Source organism: Vombatus ursinus, unplaced genomic scaffold (assembly GCF_900497805.2).
Source record: "Vombatus ursinus unplaced genomic scaffold, bare-nosed wombat genome assembly UNPS02001419.1, whole genome shotgun sequence".
Classification (NCBI taxonomy): Eukaryota; Metazoa; Chordata; class Mammalia; order Diprotodontia; family Vombatidae; genus Vombatus; species Vombatus ursinus.
This window is the reverse complement of record NW_020941197.1, coordinates 4,265,063-4,286,502: the sequence shown is the minus strand read 5'-3', so window position 1 is coordinate 4,286,502 and position 21,440 is coordinate 4,265,063. Positions and strand designations below refer to the sequence as shown.

At 39.6% G+C, this 21,440-nt stretch overlaps 1 protein-coding gene across 1 annotated transcript in view; it reads right to left on the bottom strand.

Annotated features, from left to right (window-relative positions):
- Window positions 1-21,166, bottom strand: part of EIF1AX (eukaryotic translation initiation factor 1A X-linked) — a 35,668-nt gene extending 14,502 nt beyond the window's left edge. Inside the window, exon 1 of the mRNA XM_027867541.1 lies at window positions 20,804-21,166. Coding sequence (XP_027723342.1) covers window positions 20,804-20,819 — 16 coding nt within the window. The 5' untranslated portion in view covers window positions 20,820-21,166. The remainder of the gene's footprint in view (window positions 1-20,803) is intronic.
- Between the last annotated feature and the right edge of the window lie 274 nt (window positions 21,167-21,440).

Below are 21,440 nucleotides of genomic sequence, written 5' to 3'. Positions count from 1 at the left end.
TAACACATTAGGGGAGGTAAAAGCAAGTAGTAGGAATCTAGGAAATGAGGTTAAAACCAAAGAGATCTTAAATCTCTCATTCAATAATGCAGGAGGGAGTAAAGCCTGGTCTTGGTATAAAGTCCCAAAACAGGAATTCAGACTGGAGATATGAGTAAAGAGAAGACACTGAGCACTATGAATAAATATTATGGGCTGAGAAATGCCCATGAGAATAATATAGGACAGACTAACCGCAAGCAAATCCTCAGAGAAAAAAGAAAAGACCTGGTCACAAGGACAAGAATACTAGAGGACATGAAGATTAAAAAAAAAATCTTATTACAAGTGAAACAAGAGGGTCTGAAAGAAAGAATTGGAAGGAGAATAACTTAGAACAAAAGGTAAAAAACAAAATAAAACGAAACAAAAAACAACCACAAAACCAATAACCTTCAAATAATGAAGTCCTTGAAAATTAAAAAAGAGCAAAATGATTCCATGAGACATAAAACATTAAAAAAACAAAACAAAAAAAAAAACCTCCAATATCACATTCAAGAAACCATTAAGGAAAACTGTCTAGAACCAGGTGACAAAGTGAAAACAGAAAAGAACTTACAAATCATCTCCTGAAAAGAAATCTATGAAATGAAAACTACTAGGAATGTCAAAGCCAAAATTCCAGAGCTTCTAGGTCCAAGAAAAAAAAAACAAACTGGTGAAAATAGTCAGAAAGAGTTCCAAGTACCAAGAAATTACAGTCAGGGACACACAACACTAAGAAGAAACGATTATAAAGGAAGGAAAATCTTGGAATACAGTATCCTAAGAGGAAAAAGATAAAGGCTTACAAACTTACCATGAAAGACAGAATATAATCCTATAGAAAAAAAAAATGGATCTTGAATGGAATAGATGACTTCTAAGAATCCCTGATGAAAAAAATTAAAGATGATTTCTACTACTACTAGTGGGTGGCATTTATATATAGTGATTGAAGGTCTGCAAAAAGGTTTTTGAATGTTGTCTCATTTCATCTTCACAACAATCTTGTGAAATTGGTGTGTTATTCTCATTTTATAGATGAAGAAACTAAGGCAGATAAAAAGATAAAAGTTAAGTGTCGTGCTCACAATTACACAGCAAGTTAAATGTCTGAATGGATTAACTTGGCTCTCTGGCTCCAGGTCAGACTCTATCCATTGTACTACCTAGCTGCCTCTCTCTGAAATTAAAAGTAAAAGTTAACATATTGAGTTACTGAAAGGACTAAACCAAGATGAATTGCCAATTCTAATAAAAGAAGAGACCAATGTCTCTTCAGAACCGACATGTCTTCAGGGTGGCTTGGGGGTTGTTTTGTGTAATGATAAGATTAAGGAGGAAAGAAAAGGGAGGTGAAAAATAGAGTAATAAGGTGGGTCTTATTTTCAGTACTGAATATATGAGAACATAAAACATATGGAGGAAGAGGTAGGCGGCAAATGCATCTCATGAACCATAAAATATGCACATGAATGCATATGTACACACAAGAGTTTGATGTAACAATACATTAAACCCATCAAGGTAGCAGGTGGGTATAGGGAGAGGGAAAAAGGAGTTCAAAGTCAATGTAAAACAAATTTCAACTTCAAAAGGCAGATACCATAGAAAAGGTGTTTTTAATCTTTCTTTTTTTTAATGTAATGGACCCCTCTGGCAATCTTGGTGAAGCCTACTGACACCTTTTTCAGAAGATTATTTTTTAAATAATTGAAGAAAATACTAAATTTCAGTTAAAGTTGGTGAAAATATGTCTTTTTTTTCCCTATCCAAGTTCATAGTTCTTTGAAGTCTGCCCACATCCCTTGGGGGTCTGTGGACTCCACTCTATAAACCCCTGATATGCTACACTGTAAAAAACGAACAATTTTGATGAAAAGACAAGAACATGATTCACTCAATGTTCAATCATAATTCCAGAGGACAAATGAATGCCACCTACTTCCTGATAGAAAGGTTATGGACTAATATGCAAAACAAGACACTCATTTTTAGATACAGCCAATATGGAAATTTGTTTTGCTTCACTATATTTATTACAAAGATTTTTTTCCTTCCTTTTTTCCAGTTTGGCTGGGGCAGGTGGGAAGGGAATAGTGACCAAGGGAAGGAGAAATATGTGTAGGAGATAAAATAAATGCTTGATAAGTGAAAAAATAAAAATAAAAAAAATCTGACACAAAAAGGGTAAGAACCAGTGATCAGGGGATGGATGCTATTCTGCACCACTCAGATCCACATAATGCTGAAGCTCTGATCTCCTCTACAACGAAACACAGAGAAGAGAACAAGAAAGCCTGCTCATCCTAATTACACACAACATCCTCATTCATCAGTGAACAAGTAGGAGAAGAATGACTCAGGATATCATAATTCCATTTATTGCTATTTAGTGTCAAAACAGTTACTAAGATTCAAACTAGCCTTGTATGTGATTCCAAAATGTTATTTAGCTTTTTCAAGTGAAATCGATACAAGATTTATTGAGATTTGGAGGATTAATAGAATGATAAGAGGAAATTGGGGACAGAAGTACAGGTCAGTATAATGCCAATACAGTATATTGTTACATGAGATAGAAAGAGACTGAAAATATCTCAAAATTAGAATAGTGTAGCAAAAGAATTCTCTCAAGCCTCCATATACTGAACTAAGCATGGATGAGGGAACCACCATTCATTCTTCCAATATTTATTAAGCATCTACTGTGTAAAGCAGAGCACTGCGTTAGTTACTGGGGAAGATACAGAAGGCAGTCTAAGAGAAAGATAATACTGATTCAATCTACAAGCACCTGGAGCTCATAACTTGACAGGTCAGATTTAGTTCTTGAACATCAGCTTCTTTTAGCTACTACTTGCTGGATGCCAATTGTTCCTACCCCCAAATAGCTACTTTAAAACCAGGTTCTTTTATCTTCTATTATCAAGTCTAAGGATTTATTGTAGTAAAACACTTATCTTCAAAAGTGACTAGCTTCGGTACCTATAATCAAAGCATGGCATCTTAAATTAAACTAACAAAGGAGTAACAGTTGATGAATCTCATATGGTTATTTCTTGATGTGCCATAAGATGCATTTTAAAAAAAACAAACAGAACAAAAAAACTTGTAAAATGCATTCAATTACCTTTTTCTAGTACATTTGCTCTGTTCTTTCAAATGTTGAGGCTGCTATGTTATAATGAATGCTAACTTTAAGGTTTATCCATTAAGGAAAATCAGCTCTCCAAAGAACAGGGGAAAAGGTGTTTATAAACTATTTAAACTAAAGATTTAGAACTAAGAAGAAATTTAATCCAATTATCACTTTATGATAAACTAGTATTAGAGCCTTCACTGCTATGTAAGTCACGGCAAAATGGTCTTACAAACATCTTAAAGTCCACCTGTTACCTGCCCTTCATTCTTCAGTCCTAAGCCATCTCCTAATTTCAGAATCAAAACTCAATACAAATCACTAGTGAGTCAGAGCTTCTTTATCAGTAACTTACCCCACACTTCCATCTCAAATACCTCTTTTGCGGGGCTCTATATACATGCCTTCCCCACAGAAGACACCTACACGCGACCTGAGTCTGTTACAAAATATTCAAATGAACTGGGTAAAATTTAGATGATTACAAGTTTTTTTTTGATCATGCTGCCATCTTCCAGGCAGGGCTGCATTTTTCAAAACCATTTCAGAACAATTATGATATACCTGCATAACAAAAGACTGTTATATTTAATTCAATTAGTAGCTAGATGGTGCAATGGACAGAGCACTGGGTCTGGAGTCAGTATGACCCAAATTAAAAAATCCTGCCTCAGACACTAACTGTGTGGCAAATCACTTAGTATCCGTCTCAGTTTTCTCATCTGTAAAATCGAGATGATGATAGCATCAATCTCTTAGGGCTGGTATGAGGATCAAAATAATAATTATTAATAATAACATTAGTAATTATATTAATATTAATAATAATCATTCACAATAGGACAAAACATTAAGAGTTGGCTGCGTGCTTAAGGTACTGTGTTGGGCCTAGGGGAAGACACAAAGTTTAGCTAAGACACAGTATTTGTTATTTTGTAGCCACAGACTAACATAGGGAGACATGACCCAATTAACAATACAAAAAATTAGATGTTAAGTACTAAGTACCAACAAAGTTTTATAAGGTCTGAGAGAGGTAAAGATTCATTTGGACTAGCCCCCCCCCAAAAAAGGATTCATTTGGACTAAAGGAGTAGCAGGGAAGTTTTAATTGTAAGAGCTGGCATTTCATAAAATTATAGAATTTTAAGAGCTGGATTGAAGAGACTGGCTAGACTGCAATAACCCTGAGAAGCAGGCAGTCACCTTCTCCCTGAAGTGATAGGGAACTCATCTCCTGAGACAGCCCATTCCATCTCTAATTCTTTCCAATACACTGAGCCTAAATGTGCTTCTCTTCAACTTCTTCCTATTGGTCCCAGTTCAAAGGATCAAAGGACCATAGCTTTACTAAAGGTGAAGGAAAAGTTAGAGGCCATTTGGTCCAACCCTCTGTTTCTGAAGATGACAGAACACGTACAAAGAAGGTGACTTGCTCTGAGTGACACAGATACTAGGTGTTGGAGATAGAAACTGAGCCCAGGTCTAACGGCCTTTATGTACAACACTCTAGTATGCCATGCTGATTCTCTAGCAAAGCAAAAGACAAAGGAGCCATCGAAAGGTTTCAAATAGATGATAATATGGTCAGATCTAAACACAAGGAAAATTATTCTGCCAGTAGGGCGGACTAGATGAATCCTAGGATCTGACAGATTGAAAAGGGTGAGAGTAAGATAGGAAAATATTTGGTAAAGAGGAATGGTGTACTAAGGTGGTGGCAAGAGGCATGGAGATGAAGTCTTGGATTGAGAAATACTTCAGGTGGCCTGAAGTTTAAACCTGTTTTCTCTTGTCTTATTTTCATCCAGCTGGTGGCACAGTGGATGGAGTGTTGGGCCTGGAATCTGGAAGTTCAAAATCTGGCCTCACTTACTTACTAGTGGTGTGATTCTGGGCAAAGTATCTAACCTCTGTTTGCCTCAGTTTCCTCAACTATAAAATGGAGATGATAATGGTACTTACCTTGCAGGCTTGTTGTGAGGATCAAATGAACTAATATTTGCAAAAAAAAGCACTTAGGAGCACAGTGCCTGGCACAGAGTAGGTTTAGTAATATTTAATAAAACCTTATTTTCTCCTTCCCTCCCAAAATAATATGGTGTAACAGCTGCTCATCGTCACATATATAATGTCTCATCATATAGCTGGGTAGATAGCTAAGATCTATGCCTTTCAAATTTCTTCTAAGTTAAAAAAGTCACTTGTAGATGAGCAACAGTTCTAATAATCTGGGCAAATCAACATCAAACTTTGGGGGAATCTCACTTAATTTTAAACATACTTACTAATCACGTAAAACAAAACACAAGTGGAGAGACTGGGTCTGAGTCCTGGCTTCAATATCATGTAATAGGCAAGTCATTTAGCACCCTAATCTGTAAAACAGGATAACATCTCACTACCTACAGGGTTTCAGTAAGGAAACTAGTTCATACAGAAGTACAGTAGTACTACCCAAACTCAAAAACATCTGCAAGGTGACATACTGACAACTCTTAGTTCCCAGACCTTTAATTTTTAAAAAGTATTTTAAAAAAATTATGAACTTAAATATCAACTAACATGAACATGTCAATATACAAAGAAAAGAGGATTGTAGGGGAAACTTTCTGTTACAAACCATTTTAATTGTACCATTAAACTTAATAAACAGTAATAAAACTGTCTTGCTAGTTAGTGCAATAATATCCTAACAAATTCATATGCTATGATTTGGTTCAGTCATCTTGCAACTCTCACGGGCACCCACTCTCCCTCACTACAATAAAAAGTGCTCCTATAAATATTTTTGTACACAAGTCCTTTTACTCTGTTTTGGACCCCTTTGGAAAATACTTCTAGTAGTCTATAGGTCAAAGGGTATGCACAGTTTAGTGACTTTCTGGACAAAGTTTCCTTGCTATCCAGAACAAATGGATCACTTTACTGTTCTATCAAACAACGGGATTAGTGCAGGGCTGTACAACATGCAGCCTGCCAAAGGATTTCAGGCAGCCCAAGAAAAATGTAGAGGATTAGGGGCAGCGAGGTGGGGCAATGGATAGAGCTCCAGCCTTGGAGTCAGGAGGACCTGAATTCAAATCCGGTCTCAGACACTTGACACTCACTAGCTGTGTGACCCCGAGCAAGTCCCTTATCCCCAATTGCCTCACCAAAAAAAAAAAAAAAAAGCAAAAAGAAGAAAAATGTAAAGGATGTTAAAGAAAGTAAGGATGTGCTTTATTCATGTGCCACTTAACCCGCCTTCCACTAGTCACTATTGTGCCGTCATGTAACTTGGCAGGTGGGCTGCCACTGCTCACTCTCTCCTGTTTGTCACATGACCTAAGGTAACCAACCATTGTCAATCTGTCTCTAGTCTGAGAAGAGTGAGAGTCCTATGTTTTCAGTTGTTACTGGCGTCGAACAGGACAAAGTGAGTGCAGCCACTTGCCAATGCAGCTGACACTAGCTATGTGAATAGTGGCAACAACTCGAGGGCTTCTTCTCCTCCCTCACTGTGTGGCCACCCTCCAAGTAACATGAATGTCTGGTGCTCTCTTCAAGACCAGACACTCAGTTCAGTATTTCTTTGTATGTGAGCAGTTGCTGTGGAGATTTTTTTTTTGGTTCAAACATTAAAATTTTTGGAGTGACTTTGTAAAATGGGTGATAAAAAGAAACAGAAGATTGAATCAGAATATAGAGCATTTAATCCAGAGTAGACAAATAGATACTTGTTTACTTACATGAGAGACAAAATATTGTGCCTTGTTAGCAGAGAAGTAATAGCTATGCCAAAGGAATACAATCTTTGTCACCATTTCGAATCAAAATATCCTGACTTAAGTAAACTGGACACCAATGAAAAACAAATTAAAGTGTCCAAATTGTTGAAAAATCTCAGTGGGGGGCAACAGTTTTTCAAGAAAGTAAACTCAGAAAATGAGGCAGCTACTAAAGTTAGTTTTCAGATTTCTAAAGAAATTGATTTCAAACACGATTCTCAAGTACAATAAGCTGCTGACAACAAGTGTAATATATCCCATTAACTAAATGTAAATAATGAGAAAACCTGAAAAGTGTATTAAAACTTGTACTGCTTAGCAAAGTAAGTTTTTTTACATTAGTGCAATTTCATGATAAATAAAAATCTTAATAAGTATAATTAATTGATAGTCATTGAAATTTCCCTTTTTTAAAATACGATTTATTTGCAAAATAATTTTAATCATTAATCATACCTTTACTTGGAAAGTGAGCTGCTACAAACCTATCTGAGGCCTGAAGATGTTTAGCCTCTTTTAATTTTGGTCCTACCTACTACTAAATTGTGCAGGTCTGGATTAGTCTATCTATCCTCCTACCATCCCTTCCAACAATTCCCTTTTGTGAGATCCTATTCAATTCTGATGGGTGTGAGATTGAACCTCAGAGCTGTTTTAGTTCGAATTTCTTTTAATATTAGTGATCAGAATGTTTTTCATATAGTTGATAGTATGCATCTCTCCTTTGCACAACTTCCTGTTCCTATCCTTTTAATTTATTTGCCTACTGAAGAATGAATTTATTCTTATACATTTGAATCAATGCCCTAATTTATCTTGGCTATCAGACTTTTATTTGAAATTTGTAGCCAAGATCTTCCTCCAGTTAACTGTTTCACTTATAACCCTATCAATTAAGCAGAAACAAGTACCTGCTTTTTCTAGGCTCTATGCTAGGAATTAGGGATACAAAAATAAAAATGAAAGTTTCTCCCCTCAAGCTTAACTTCTATGGAGAGTATTACAAAATATATACAAAGTAAATATTTGGCAATGAGAGAGACAGGAAGAGGCATTAGCTATTACTACCTTGCTGTGGCTTCACAGGACTTTCCCGCTTTAGAAAGGAGTCAGCAATTTCAATGCTCTCTATTCCAGCAACTGACAAATGAAATGGCAGCTCACATTTTTATTTCGGAGCCTAGTATTTTCATCACAATTTAACTACAAACCACAAATGTAAACTCACTTCATTCTCCCAGTCCCTCAGGTGTGCAACCTAGGCTTCATTCTCAACTCCTCACTATCTCCTTTCTCACCCCCCCAATCCAAACTGTTGCCAAAGTCTGTCAATTCCACCTCTGTAAAATCTCTTGTATATATATGCCCTCTCTGCTCTGACACTGCCACCACTCTACTGCAGCCCTCATCACCTCAGGCCTGGATTGCTGCAATAAGCCTCAGGGGTGGGGGGTGTCAGCCAGCCTTCAATCTCCTCTCCATGTCCTCTCTCCTTCCTCTATTCAGCTGCTAATGTGATTTCCTAAAAGAGCTTGGAAGGCCAGATTATGACACTCTTCCCTGCCCTTCCACTTTCCCCTTACTCAATAATAACCTCAATAACTCCCTATTGCCTTCAAGACCAACTACGAACTGCTGTTTGGCATTCAAAGCCCTCCATAATCTAGCCCCCTCCTACTACCTTTCCAGTATTCTTACATTTTACCTCTCAAAACACACTCTGGATCTAATGACACTAGTCTCCTCCATGAATAAGACACTCTCAGCTCCAGGCATTCTCTTTGGCTGTTTCCTATTCCTGGAAGGCTCTCCCTCCTCTGCTCTAACTACTAACCTCCCTAGCTTCCTTTAAGTCCTAACTAAAATCTCATGTTTTACTGGAAGCCTTTTCCAACACCTCTTAATTCCAGTGTCTTCCCTCTGTTAATTATTTTCTATTTAGGGGCAGCTAGGTGGCACAGTGGATGCACCAGCCCTGGAGGCAGTAGGACCAGAGTTCAAATCTAACCTCAGATACATTAAAAAACAAAACAAAACAAAACAAAAAAACTTACTAGCTGTGTGACTGTGGGCAAGTCAACCCAATGGCCTCACCAAAAAAATTATTTTTTCTATAACTGTAGAAGGCTTGCTTTGTACATCTTTATTTGCATGCTGTCTCCCCCATTTGATTTTGTCATTCTGTATTCTTAGCAATTAGCACAGTCTACGGCACATAGTAAGAGCTTAATAAACGTTTACTGATTAATATTTCAAGAACATTCTTGGTTTTATTCTTCGGATAACTTGAAAAACATCACTTGGTATCAACCTCTGAGATTCGGTTTTGAACTCTATTCCCGTCAAGCATTACTAAACATTTTATGTCTACTTTGTGGCCTGGCTACCCTGGCCATGTCCTCTGCAATGTCCTTTGTGTAGCCCCACCGTTCGGGTTTAACTCTATAAGAACTAATGCCTCATGTTGTCTTTTTTCTCTTTTTGTTTCATTGAAAGGGGGAAAAAAAATCACTGTTACCTAAACCATGGCTCTTAGGCTACAAACAAATTTTACACTACTGCCCCAATGTTACCAGACACGCTTTAACCCCTACCATAGTTCCTCCCATGTGAAAAGTTCTTGGGTTTTGTCCTCCTAAACTGAGTCTGAGACAATGGGGAAAGTTAAAGTAAATGATATTCTTGAGCTATCTTACCTATTATGCCTTTGTTTCAATTTCCTCTCTCATTCTTTGCCTCATTTCTTACCTAGCCTAAATAATGGAATGGGTATTGCCTCAGACAAACTGGGTCCTAGGAAAGACCTTAGCTTAAAAAGGCCAAGGTATCCCACTGCACTCTGGGCCACCTCCAGTCATCCTGACCTATGTCTTTCCCCTGGACTCTGATAGCTCCAGAGTAGAGAGTGAGACTGATTGACTTTGCACAGCCCTGCCTCACTTAAATCCACTTCACTTGCAAGTCATGGCATCATGTACTGATGTCATGGTCCTCTCCTAGAAAGAAGGAAAACAACAACAACCACCTTTCAAATTACAAATATTTCTCTCCCACTCTTGTAGTCTTCATCTATTTATTGCCTCCAAAGAATTCCTCCTTTACTAAAGCTGAATCCTTCATCTGTGGTTTTTTTATTCCTTTTTGCCTAATCCTGTGGGACTTGGACCAAAAATTACTTTCATAAATCAATCCCATACTTATTTCCTCTCTAAAATGAGTTGTTTGGTGTCTGTTATACAGAACACCTAGGAACCAATAGTGAAGAAAGACACTGTAAAAGTATAAGGTATATGCATATCCTTTACTTATCTAGTTGAGGAAGATTAAGATAAACAAGAAAAAAAAATAGCCAGAGACAGCAGTAAGTGCTAAATTAATGACTCTTTAGGAATATAAAGGAGAGAGATCACTGAAAACTACACAAAGAAAGTGGTATTTAAGTGGACAGTTGAAATAAAGATTTAGCTAAGGGAAGATGACATTCTAGGTGGCAAGAATGGTTTGAGCAAGGATTGAGGGAGGAAAGTGAGAGAATATCTTATAAGGCTGTAAATATAGACTTGGGGTCCTGTAAGCAAAGGAGAATCACTGAAGGTTTTTAAGGCAGGAAACACTACTGATCAAGGGGATCTTCAGGAAGATTAATCTGGTGGTGCTTAGCCAGATAGATTTTGGGAGTATTTGGCTGGCTCTTTTACTCCTGATTTCAAACATGAACAGTAAGTCTCAATTTAAAACAAAACATAAACTTCATTTATCCTGATTCTCCATTTAGCTGAAAGAGATCTATCTATACCTGTTGCCTCCATTTTATTATCATTTACCACATTTCCTCTTTAAGACCCGTATAATCTAGCTTCTGCCCACTACAACTATTACCTCAAAGGTAGTCAATGATTTCCATTTACACTCCCCTCCCTCCCCCAATTCAGTAGCCTCTTGTTAGTCTTTAATCTCCTTGATTTCATTAAGAGAATAACAATGATGGCTGACAGTTCCCTCCATCTTGAAATGATGCTTACTAATAACTTCTGAGATACAGTACAATCCCAGTTCTTTTTTCTGTGCCCCACTGGCTCTTCTAATCACACTCTCTTAATTGTGGATAATCCTCAAGGTATAACCCTCTACTCACCTCTTGGCCTTTGTAGGTGCCATCCAAACTTCCAGTTTACAGCCCTTCATATTTCCATTTAGGTCCTCCATTACTACCTTGAACTTAATACCTCAACTTTCCTCACAAAACTGGCTTCCCCATTCCCCAATTTCTTCAGTTATAACAATAGTCTGCATTGATCTCCCCCTTCTCTGAACTTTTATTGTATCACACTTGTGTGACTCAGGAGATCTGGCTTTTTGTCCTGGTTCTACCACCTCAAGTATGGCCTTGATCAAGTTGCCTTAAGTTTGGCTAAACTTTCTCTATCTTTAAAATGAGGATGAGTTGATGATCTCTATGGTCTCTTCTATGTCTCTGATTCTACAATGTTTAATAGCAATAAAGACAGTCCTTTCATACAAACTGTCAGAGAAAATAAAAACCATATGCAAATCTCTCCCTCCTGTCCTTCCTCTCCCCCCACAATTCTATAGGCTGTTCATGTCTTTAAACTGCATGTCATAATCTGGGTAACGAGAATTTTATAGTTGAGATCTGTATATAACCATTGAGAGCTTGGCCTCTTTATCTGCTCAGACTGATCCTGAATCTGTAACCTTGCGTGATTCTTTAACTTTAAAGATTTATAGAATTATAGAATGAATTATACAAATTGGATGAATATGAACTACAGAATGAATCTATAACCTTACAGATTTTTTTTTTGGTGAGACAATTGGTATTAAGTGACTTGTCTAGGGTCACACAGCTAGTGTCAAGTGTCTGAGGCCGGATATGAACTCGGGTCTTCCTGACTCCAGGGCTACTTCGCCACCTAGCTGCCCCAACCGTATAGATTTCCTCTAGAAAGCTCTGAATATATATACAAAAATGGGTATCACAAAGTGTAATGGAGAGAGGCATGGTAGGAGTGAACAGGTTACAACACATAACAAACAAGGAAATCTCCAAGAAAAACAAGAGTAAAGAATGTCAACAAGGGAAATATATAATAAAAAAGTTAGGCCAGTCATATGGAAAAAGTGAGGTTGAGAGGTAGATAGCCCAAATGGCTCTATTAGTATCTCTCTTGATGTCAGAGGAAAATGAGAAAAGCATTCAGAGAGGTGGCTGGGGCCCCTGTGGTGAATTTATGGGAGGATAAGGATGAACAAAAAGGGATAGTTGCAATCTACATTATTGGAGGGAATATACTAATAGGTGAGTTATCAATGGGTTGAAAATAAGTGACAATAAAGAGAAGGCAGAGCTGCTCAATATACTTAATTTGTTTATTTTCTTTGCAAAGGAAAATTAACTTTACACTAGAAATGATGGAACAATAAATGATTAACAGGCAATTGATATTGCTCTTGATGAATACTAGTCACCTGGATCATATGTACTACTTCTTTGAACTTGAAAGGACTGTCAGTTGTGATTGCTGATCCACTACTGGTAATATCTGAAAGATCATGGGAAAATGGGAGAGGTACTACTAAATCCGATAAGGGCAAATGGACTAATTTCCAAAAAAAGAAAAGAGAACAGAGTCTGCAAACCACAGGCCTGTGAGATTGACTATGATTTCTAAGAAAAATTCTAGAATGAATTATTACAAAGGTAATTTGGTGAATCAGAAAGGAAACTGATGACTATTACAAAGCACGCTGACCATAACAAAGAGCCAGCACAGCTTCATCAAGAACAGGTCATACCAAAAATAACCTCATCATCACACTATTCCGTTAGAATGATGTAGATATAATTTACCTGGGCTTCATCAAAGTTTCTTATTAAAGCATCTCTTACTATTCTTACTGAGAAAACGGACTTGATGCTAATACAGTCAGCATTGGTGAGAAGGAATTACTCAAAGAGAAGCTATTCATAGTTCAATATTGATATGGCAGAAGTCTCCAGGAGAATACTCCAGGGATCTGTGCTTGGCCCTGTGCTACTTAACATTATCAATAACTTGGATAAAGGCACAGGTGATACGCTAATCACTTGGTAGATTACACCAAAGGAGGAGGGATAGCTAACGCTTTGGATGACAGAGTTAGGATCCAAAATGACCTGTTCAGCCTAGAATATTGAGCTGAATCTAATAAGATGAAATTCAGTAGAAATAAATGTAAAGTCTTGCACTTGGGCACACCCACAAAAAAATCAACTTCACAATAAGATAGGGGAGGCATGGATACACTACCGAAAAATCTAGGTGTGTTAGCAGACTGTAAGCTTAGTGAGTTAGCAATGTAGTAACAGCAGCCAAAATGTTCATTAAATTTTGTGTTACATTAATAGATACATGAGTTTCAGGAACAGGGGAAGTGGCTGTCTTACCATACACTGCCGTCATCATACTTTAGTTCTGATCACTGTGGTTTAAGAAGGGTTTTGATAAGGTGGAGAGTATCCAGGTGAGGGCAACCTGAATAATTAATGAAGGGTCTTGAGTCTATGACATATATAAGTTCATTTAAAGGAACTGTGCATGTTTAACCTGAAAAAGAGCAGACTTGGGGGAAGATGACAGCTTTTTCAAGTATTTGAAAGGCTGTGATTTAGAGGAAAGATCAGAGTTCTCTTGTCTGGACTCAAGAGGGCAGAACTAGGAGCACTGAATGGAAGCTACAAAAAGGGACAATTTAGGCTTGAATTAAAACTGTTCCAAAGTGGAATGGGTTGCTTTAAGATGTACTGGATTCTGCCTCCTTAGACATCTTAGAGTAAGAGGCAGAAAGACCACTATAGTGAGTAATTCTTTTATACACATGTACAATCAATTATTTCATCTCAGCTCTATATTCTTTTTTATTTTTTTTTTGGTGAGGCAGTCGGGGTTAAGTGACTTGCCCAAGGTCACACAGCTAGTGTGTGTCAAGTGTTTGGTCTGAGGCTGGATTTGAACTCAGGTCCTCCTGACTTCAGGGACAGTGCTCTATCCACTGTGCCACCTAGCTGCCCCTCAGTTCTGTATTCTAAATGAAACTTTTATTAATTACCTACTATGTGGAGAATAGTGCATTGGGAAAGATACAAAACTTGGCTAAGACAATGCTCCCACACTCATGGGGCTTAGTCTAGTACAGTGAATGACACAGATAATCATAATGCAATACAATGCCTAAATTCTAAATTATTTGAACCTATTCTAAATTTTGTGTTATTCTTCTAAATTATTGGACCTATTTCCAACTGCCTGCTAGATATCCCTCCGTAATGTCCCATAACCATCTCTAAATCAATACAACCAAAATACAACTCATATTTCCCCAATCCCATTCCTTCTCCACGTCTCCTAGGATTCAGAGTATAATCCTCTACCCAAAAACCAAGTATTCAGCTTTAAAATCCTCAGGGAATTGGTATGGTGTAATGGAAAGAGTACTTGCTCTAAAGGTAGAGGACTTAGGTACAAATCCTGCTTCTCAAGTTATGATCTTGGGAAATCATTACACCTCCTCAGGCCTCAGTTTCCTTATTTGTAAAATGAGAGGGTTGAATTAGATAACTTCTGAAGTCCCTTCCAACCCTAAATCTACAATCCTGAGTCATCTCTGACTTCCTCATCCTCTTATCTAGCCAGTTGCCAGATCTTTTTGATTCTCTCTCCACAACTACTCTTCCACTGGCACCTTTTCTCCTCATGGACATAGCCTCTATCCTAGTTTAGTTCTGTATAACTGCTTACCTAGACTACTGTAATATCTAACTCCAGTCTCTTCTTTAGAAATGTAAACAGACATGACAGCACTAAAGAAAAAAATCTTCAGAGGTTCCTGATTGCCTGAGCACAGCATTTAACTACAGCTGCAATCTGGCCCCCACATACCTTTCCTGCCTTCATCTTTCTATGCCTTCCACATTCCAAACAAGCTATTCTTTATATACAATATTCCATGTCTTTTCATGGGTAGCCTCCATATGTACTCCCTTCTTACCATTCCTAGTTTCCTTCATAGCACAATTCAGGTGCAACATATAAGAAACCTTCCCTTCTCTGTGAACCCCATATCTAATCTGTTGCCAAGTTCTGTTGCACTTATCTTTTTACATCTCTTGTTTATGCTTCTTTCTCTCCAGATGCTGCACTGCCCTGATGTAGGCCCTTGCTATCTCACATGCATTATTGCAACAGCCTGCTATCTCACATGCATTATTGCAACAACCCTGCTGGTTGGTCTATTTGCCGTAAGTCTCTCTTCAGAGAAGTTCATCCTCCATTCAGCTGTCAGTGGTCTTCCTCAAACACAGGTGTGACCACCTCACTCACCTAACTCAACAAACTTCAGGGTCTCCCTATAACCTCCAGGATCAAATATAAAAATCCTCTGTTTGGTGTTAAAAAGGTCATCATAACTTATCCTCTTCAACCATTACCTTTCCAGTAGTCTTACACCTTACTCATCCCTATGTACTCTGTAATCCACTGACATTAGCCTTCTTAATGTTCCTTGAATAAAGCACTCCATCTCCTGACTTGACATTTTCATTGGCTGAACTCGTGCCTGGAATGCTCTCTCCTATACCCACCTCCTAGTTTCCCTGGCTTCCTTCAAGTCCCAGGAAAAATCCCACTTTCTAAGCCTTTCCTGATCCCCACCCTCCTTTACTGCTAGCATCTTCCCTTTAAGATTTTCCTCAGTGTCTCCATTATTTATCTTTCGTTTTATTGTTGTTTGCATGTGGCCTCCCCCATTAGACTGAGAGCTCCCTGAGAGCAGGGGCTGTTTCTTGCCTTTGTATCCCCGGTGCTTAGCAGAGTGACTGGCACAAAGCAGGCACTTAATAAACGTCTGACTGGCTGAAATTTACTTCTCTGTGTTCATGTTTTATCTCTCGTTTCCCTCCACCCTCCACTATAAGCTCCTAGAAAAGCCTTGCACCCATAGCACCTAATAACAGTAAAAGAGGAAAGAAGTTACTAGCAGTAGTTCCCAACCTTTGAATTCAAGGCCCCTTTTTCAAGGTAGAAGACTTTCAAAGCCCTTCATTAATATCGGTTGATTAAGAAAATATATCAATGTGTCAACAGAAAGCTATTCTGAATTCAGTTATTTTAAATTAATTTCTATTTTACCTATCAGGACAGTCTAACAATTTAAAAGTAATGATACACGTCTAGAAAAGATATCTTTATCATACTAAATATTTTGTTCGGGCTAAATAAAGATCAAAATGACAATGCTTATATGCATGTGGATTTTGTACTTCATGCAATAGCAATAGCTGTGTGTGGGAAGGGAGAAGCCTTGATGCACATATTGGGAACAATCAGGTTTAGTGCTTAAGGGAAGATTCCATGGAGCAGGTAGCATCTGAACTGGGCTTTAAGTGATACAAAACAATGTGAAAGAACAGTACGAAGACATGAGGGAAGAAAACAGGATTGTTCAAGAGACAAAAGTTCAGTTTGTCTAGAGCACTGAAGAGATTAGTAGGGAGGGCTGGGCATTTGGGTAATGTAGGTATAGCTAAGATATAGTGGACAGAGTGCTGTCTAGGAAAATTTTTGTTCCAGTCCCACCTGTGACACATGCCAGCTTTGTTGCCTTGAACAAGTTACTTAACATCTCAATGTCCCAGGCAATTCTTCTAAGACTACAAATTGTAAACAGTCATCAATCTGAGTCAGTGGAGGGAGTTTCCTCACCAGCAGGTAGCCATACAGATGAAATTATAAATCTGGTGGGTGGAAGGAAGGAAAGGTGGCACTAAATTATGGAAGATACAGAATGCTAGGCAAATGAGTACGAACTTTGCTTGGTGAATCACTGCAGATTTCTCAGAAGGGAGTAATATAATCTATCTATAAGAATAGAGAGGGGGCATTAGGGTGAAGGGGAGGTGGGAAGATCTAATTTTTATTGTTATTAATAATAACTAGCATTTATATAGCACTTTAAGGTTTGCTAAATGTTATTAAAATATCTCATTTTATACTCACAACAGCTAGGTGCTATTATCAGCCCCATTTTACAGACAAGGAAATTGAGGCACACAGGTTAAATAACTTGCCCTATAACTAGCCTAACAGCTAGTGTCTGTGGCTGACTTTGAACCCAGGTCTTCCATACTGTACGTCTAACATTCTGTTGCCGTTTGAAGGTTATTAGAATAATAACAGATGGATGGTAGAAGTGAAAAGGGGGGGGGGGGGGTAGAACAACCTGAAAGCTATTAGAGAGAAAAATGACAGGGCAAGATATGAGTGAGAAGAGTAAAGGATTGTGCTAAGTTTTCATGGGAGTATGCTTGTGCCACTGACTAATAAAGCGAAGCTAAGGATTTTTAAGGAACAAGAAAACAAACTTAGTTTTGGACAAGTTGAGCTTGCGATGCCACCACAAGACAGTTAAGGTTCGTAGAAACAAATCTGGAAGTCAGCTACGTAAAGACAGTAGTTGAAAGTAAGAGGGAGTAAATGAGATTGCCAAAAGAGATACTGCTGAGAGAAAAGAGGACCATAGATAGAAGTCTTCAGAGTTTATAAAGAAGATACAAGTGGAGACAACAGAGAAGGATATGAGTTAGAGGTTACAGCAGGTACCTGATTGATATTTGAAATCAGATAAGACAAAATCCCTGGAACTCTCTGTACAAGTTCAAGTTGCAAAATAAAGGTTTAATCTAGACTCACTCCCAAGTCTTCAAAGCTAAAAATCATTTAAAAACAGCACTGGGAACTTGGGAACAACGTAGATCTGGAGATAGCAAATGAGGGCAGATGGGCATCACCAAGAGACAAGCAATGAAGTTGGTCAAACAATGGTTTTAAAGTTGCTAAGCAGCTCCTTTCCTCAAATCCTTTCCAAACTAGCTAGTGTAATTGTTAACTCACTGTAACAAATTTTCTACTAATTGACACCATGAATAGGGCAAACCTATTTCTAGAATCAGGAGGCTATGCTGCCACCCTAGAGTGAGGAGGAACAAAGTAGGTTAAGGCAACTGAAGGAAAGCTCCAGATCCCATTTGGTTGGAAAACAATAGGTAGGCCAGGGATTCTTAATTTGGGCTCCATGAACTTGGATGGGAAAAATATTACTTCTTTATTTTTACTAACCTCTAACCAAAATTTATCATTTCCCTCAATTATTTAAGAACATTACTTTGAGGAAGTCCAAAAGCTTCACCAGACTGCTAAAGGAATCCATGGGGGAAAAAAGGTAAAAACTCTTGTTCTAGGCCCATCATCCACAAGAAGTTAATGTGAACAGTTTTCGTTACAAATCTGTAGTTACAATGTAAAAACTAAAACCAAGAGTTTCAGGAAGGAACCAAGAATGGTTTATAAAGTTCATGGACTTGGTTTTCACATGTTCAAAATAGGTATGGTGCCAAGCCTCCAAATTCTTCCCTGACATCAGATTAGCAAGCAACGAACTGGCACAGCTAGGTAAGTTAGTTATCAAGTGAAGTTTCAGTGTCTTATAGTATAATCCATCTCAAAATCTTAAATCCAATGGCAGCTGTAACCAAAAAGGAGAACAGTACATGTGGTGGACAAACAAGGTTGCTGTCTCAGTTCAACTGGGAGGGGTGGACAGTTGACATTAAAGAGACCCTCCACAATTTAAAAAGAGAGCCCAAGGAATTCACCTCATCATTTCCCACCTGCCTGCTCTTCTTGACCTCATAATCTCTAGAAACTCATCATTCTGTAGGATGAAGTCAATGCTGAAATTCACACCTCATCACATCATTTCCCACCAGGCTGAGTTTTTAGTATTGCCTCCTCCATACTCCAGCTTCTGTATGTGTAGTGTTCCCCTACTCAATTTCGAGCTCCTAGAGGGCTGAAACCATCTTAAGCCTTTGTGTCCCTAGTTCTCAGCACAGAGCCTGGCAGATAAGTGCTTAAATGTATATTCACTCTGATTCAATTGACCATATATCTGTTTCCAGAAACCAACTGTATTCTACTGTCTGAGAAAGTTATGACTGTGGTTTCTTAAGGACTATATACAAGGCTCACCTACAACTTCATCTACCTCAGATTCATATTCAACATGGTCAGTATCAACAAAACTATATCCACAAAGCTTTTAGGTTTTCAAATTAATGAAAATTAAAGCATCCTCTCCATATGGGAATCTCTCCTAAAAAACCTAAGTCTTGAAACAATTGTTAAAGGTACCTTGGAAAAAAATAAACCAGTAAATCTCCGAGGAAGAGACCCTAATGAAGAATCCACCTCATCTGGCACATCCTTTGTTACTTTACTACCATCCAACAAATGCACATACACAAAAGAATGACTAGATTAGATGAATGTAATAGTAGTGAGAATGAGAGGCAAGGACCAACTTCAATTAACCAATGGTAACACAGACACACACACACACACACACACACACACACGATGTTCTGGACATTGGATACACTCTAGAGAGGAAAACGTGGAGAAGAATCACAGTAAGAAAAGAAGAATGGAAGTCCACACTGATGAATTAACACATTTTTCAGGTTGTGAGAGCTACAGTCAAATACAACTTTGAATTCAAGTCTGAATTCTCCTGTGAAAGAATGGATACCCACGACTGCTAAGGAGGCAAGACTCAATGAAAAATCAGTGTACTGAAAATTCTTTCATGAATTTTTCCCTCTCAAATGAGATTTCTTCACTATCTCGAACCACTCCTACTGAATCTGAAATCCACTTCCTCTAAAACTGGATGCTGAAAATAATCTTTCCACTTACTGCGTTTTGCATGGTCCTAGCTAAAATCATATCTTCCTCTAGAAGTCTTTCCTGATCTCACTTAATGCTAGTTAATGTCTTTCCTCTATCTCTATCAAAAAAAAAAATTATTTTTGTACGCACATGGTTGTTTGCATGTTGTTTTTCACATTAAACTGTGAGCTCTCGAAAGCAATCTTTGCCTTCCTTTTATTCCCAGGTCCTGGCACTTAGTAGGAGCTTAAAAAATGCTCGGCTGACTGGACATTCCACTTCGGGGCACTGAGAACACGCATTACTAGGGAGCAACTAATAATTACATTTTAAATCACAAGATGCGTCTATAGCATTTGAAGTACTCTACTCATTTGAAGAGAAATGCTTGTATTTCCACCCCCCAAACACACAAATCAACCGTACTGAAAAGTAAAGGGGTGTGGGGAGAGAATAGTCTTTTTTTTTTTTTTTGGTGGTGGTGGTGGTGGTGGTAGTGGTGGGAATCGCAGGTGAGGAAAAAACTGAAACCAGACTGGGTGATCAACGTGAAGCACGTTGAGAAACTCATACAAAACGTTCCTGGAGAGTACAGCATTCTCGACCGGTCGAGGATCTGAATGGTCTTCGAGGGTCACCATTCTAGAAAGCTGGAGAGCGCAAACGCCGACAGCCCTGCGCAGGCTCCGGGCGGGCTCGGTTAGACCCGGGGTCGGGGTCGGGCGACCCTTGCCCTTTTAAAGCCGCTGTGTCCCGGACGGAGTCCCCCCCAGGTTCCTGTCTGCCGGGCACCTCCGTGCGCCTCGTTTTCACCTCCAGGCGGGGAGGCCTGGTGAGACCCCCCCATCTGCTCCCCGTAGGCCCTACCAACATGGCGTCGGCACTCTGCCCGTCCGCGACCGAACTCGGGGGTGGGACCGTAACTTCCTCTCTCCCTCTTCCCGGGACACCCCAGGTCTGCGGCAAGGCCCCGAATTAGGGGCGAGGGAAGGTCTCCGTGGACACGGCGCCCATGAGCGGCCTAGGCCGCGGCCCGGCACGACCAGGCGCAGGGCGGGTCGGCCGCGATCGGGAGGCGTTACCTTTATTCTTGGGCATGGCTGCGGCGGCCTCTGCGGGGTCTCCGTCTCCCTCTCGGGCGGTAGCTCTTCCGAAGGACGCGCGGGCGGGTTCGCCTCTCCGGGCGAGGTGGAAGTCACCCGCTTGGCAGGGGGAGGGGAGAACGAGCACTAGGTCGCGAGCTGGAAGCTCGGGAGAGCCTGGAGCGTGGAGAGGCGAGAAGGCGGGGGACCGGACAGGGGAGATGTCGCGTGTGCAGGAAAGCCCTAACTGCCCAATGTGTGCGTGAGTCTCTCTCGCGCGACCTCTCTCGTCCCACGCTCTGGAACCAGCAAATGGCGTCGCAGTGAGCGTGCGTCGCTTCCCTCCGCCTCCGCCAACAGCTCTCGCTCCCCGCCTCAGGCGCGCAGGCGCGGCCAACGGAAACGGCTCCCTAGAAGCAGGGGGACGAGAATCCTTTGCGTCCGGGCGCATGGAATGTGTCGTGTTCGAGGGGGCAGGGCCAAAGCGGCCCCACTGCTCTTAAAGCGTCTTCCCCAGCCGCTTCCCCCGTTCCGCCCTGCGGTCTTCCAGCGTCTTCTGTCTGCTCCCTGTTATGTCACAGCTGGCCTTTCTGACCGAGGGGTGTGACACTTTGAGTCTTTTAGGTTTATTTAGGAC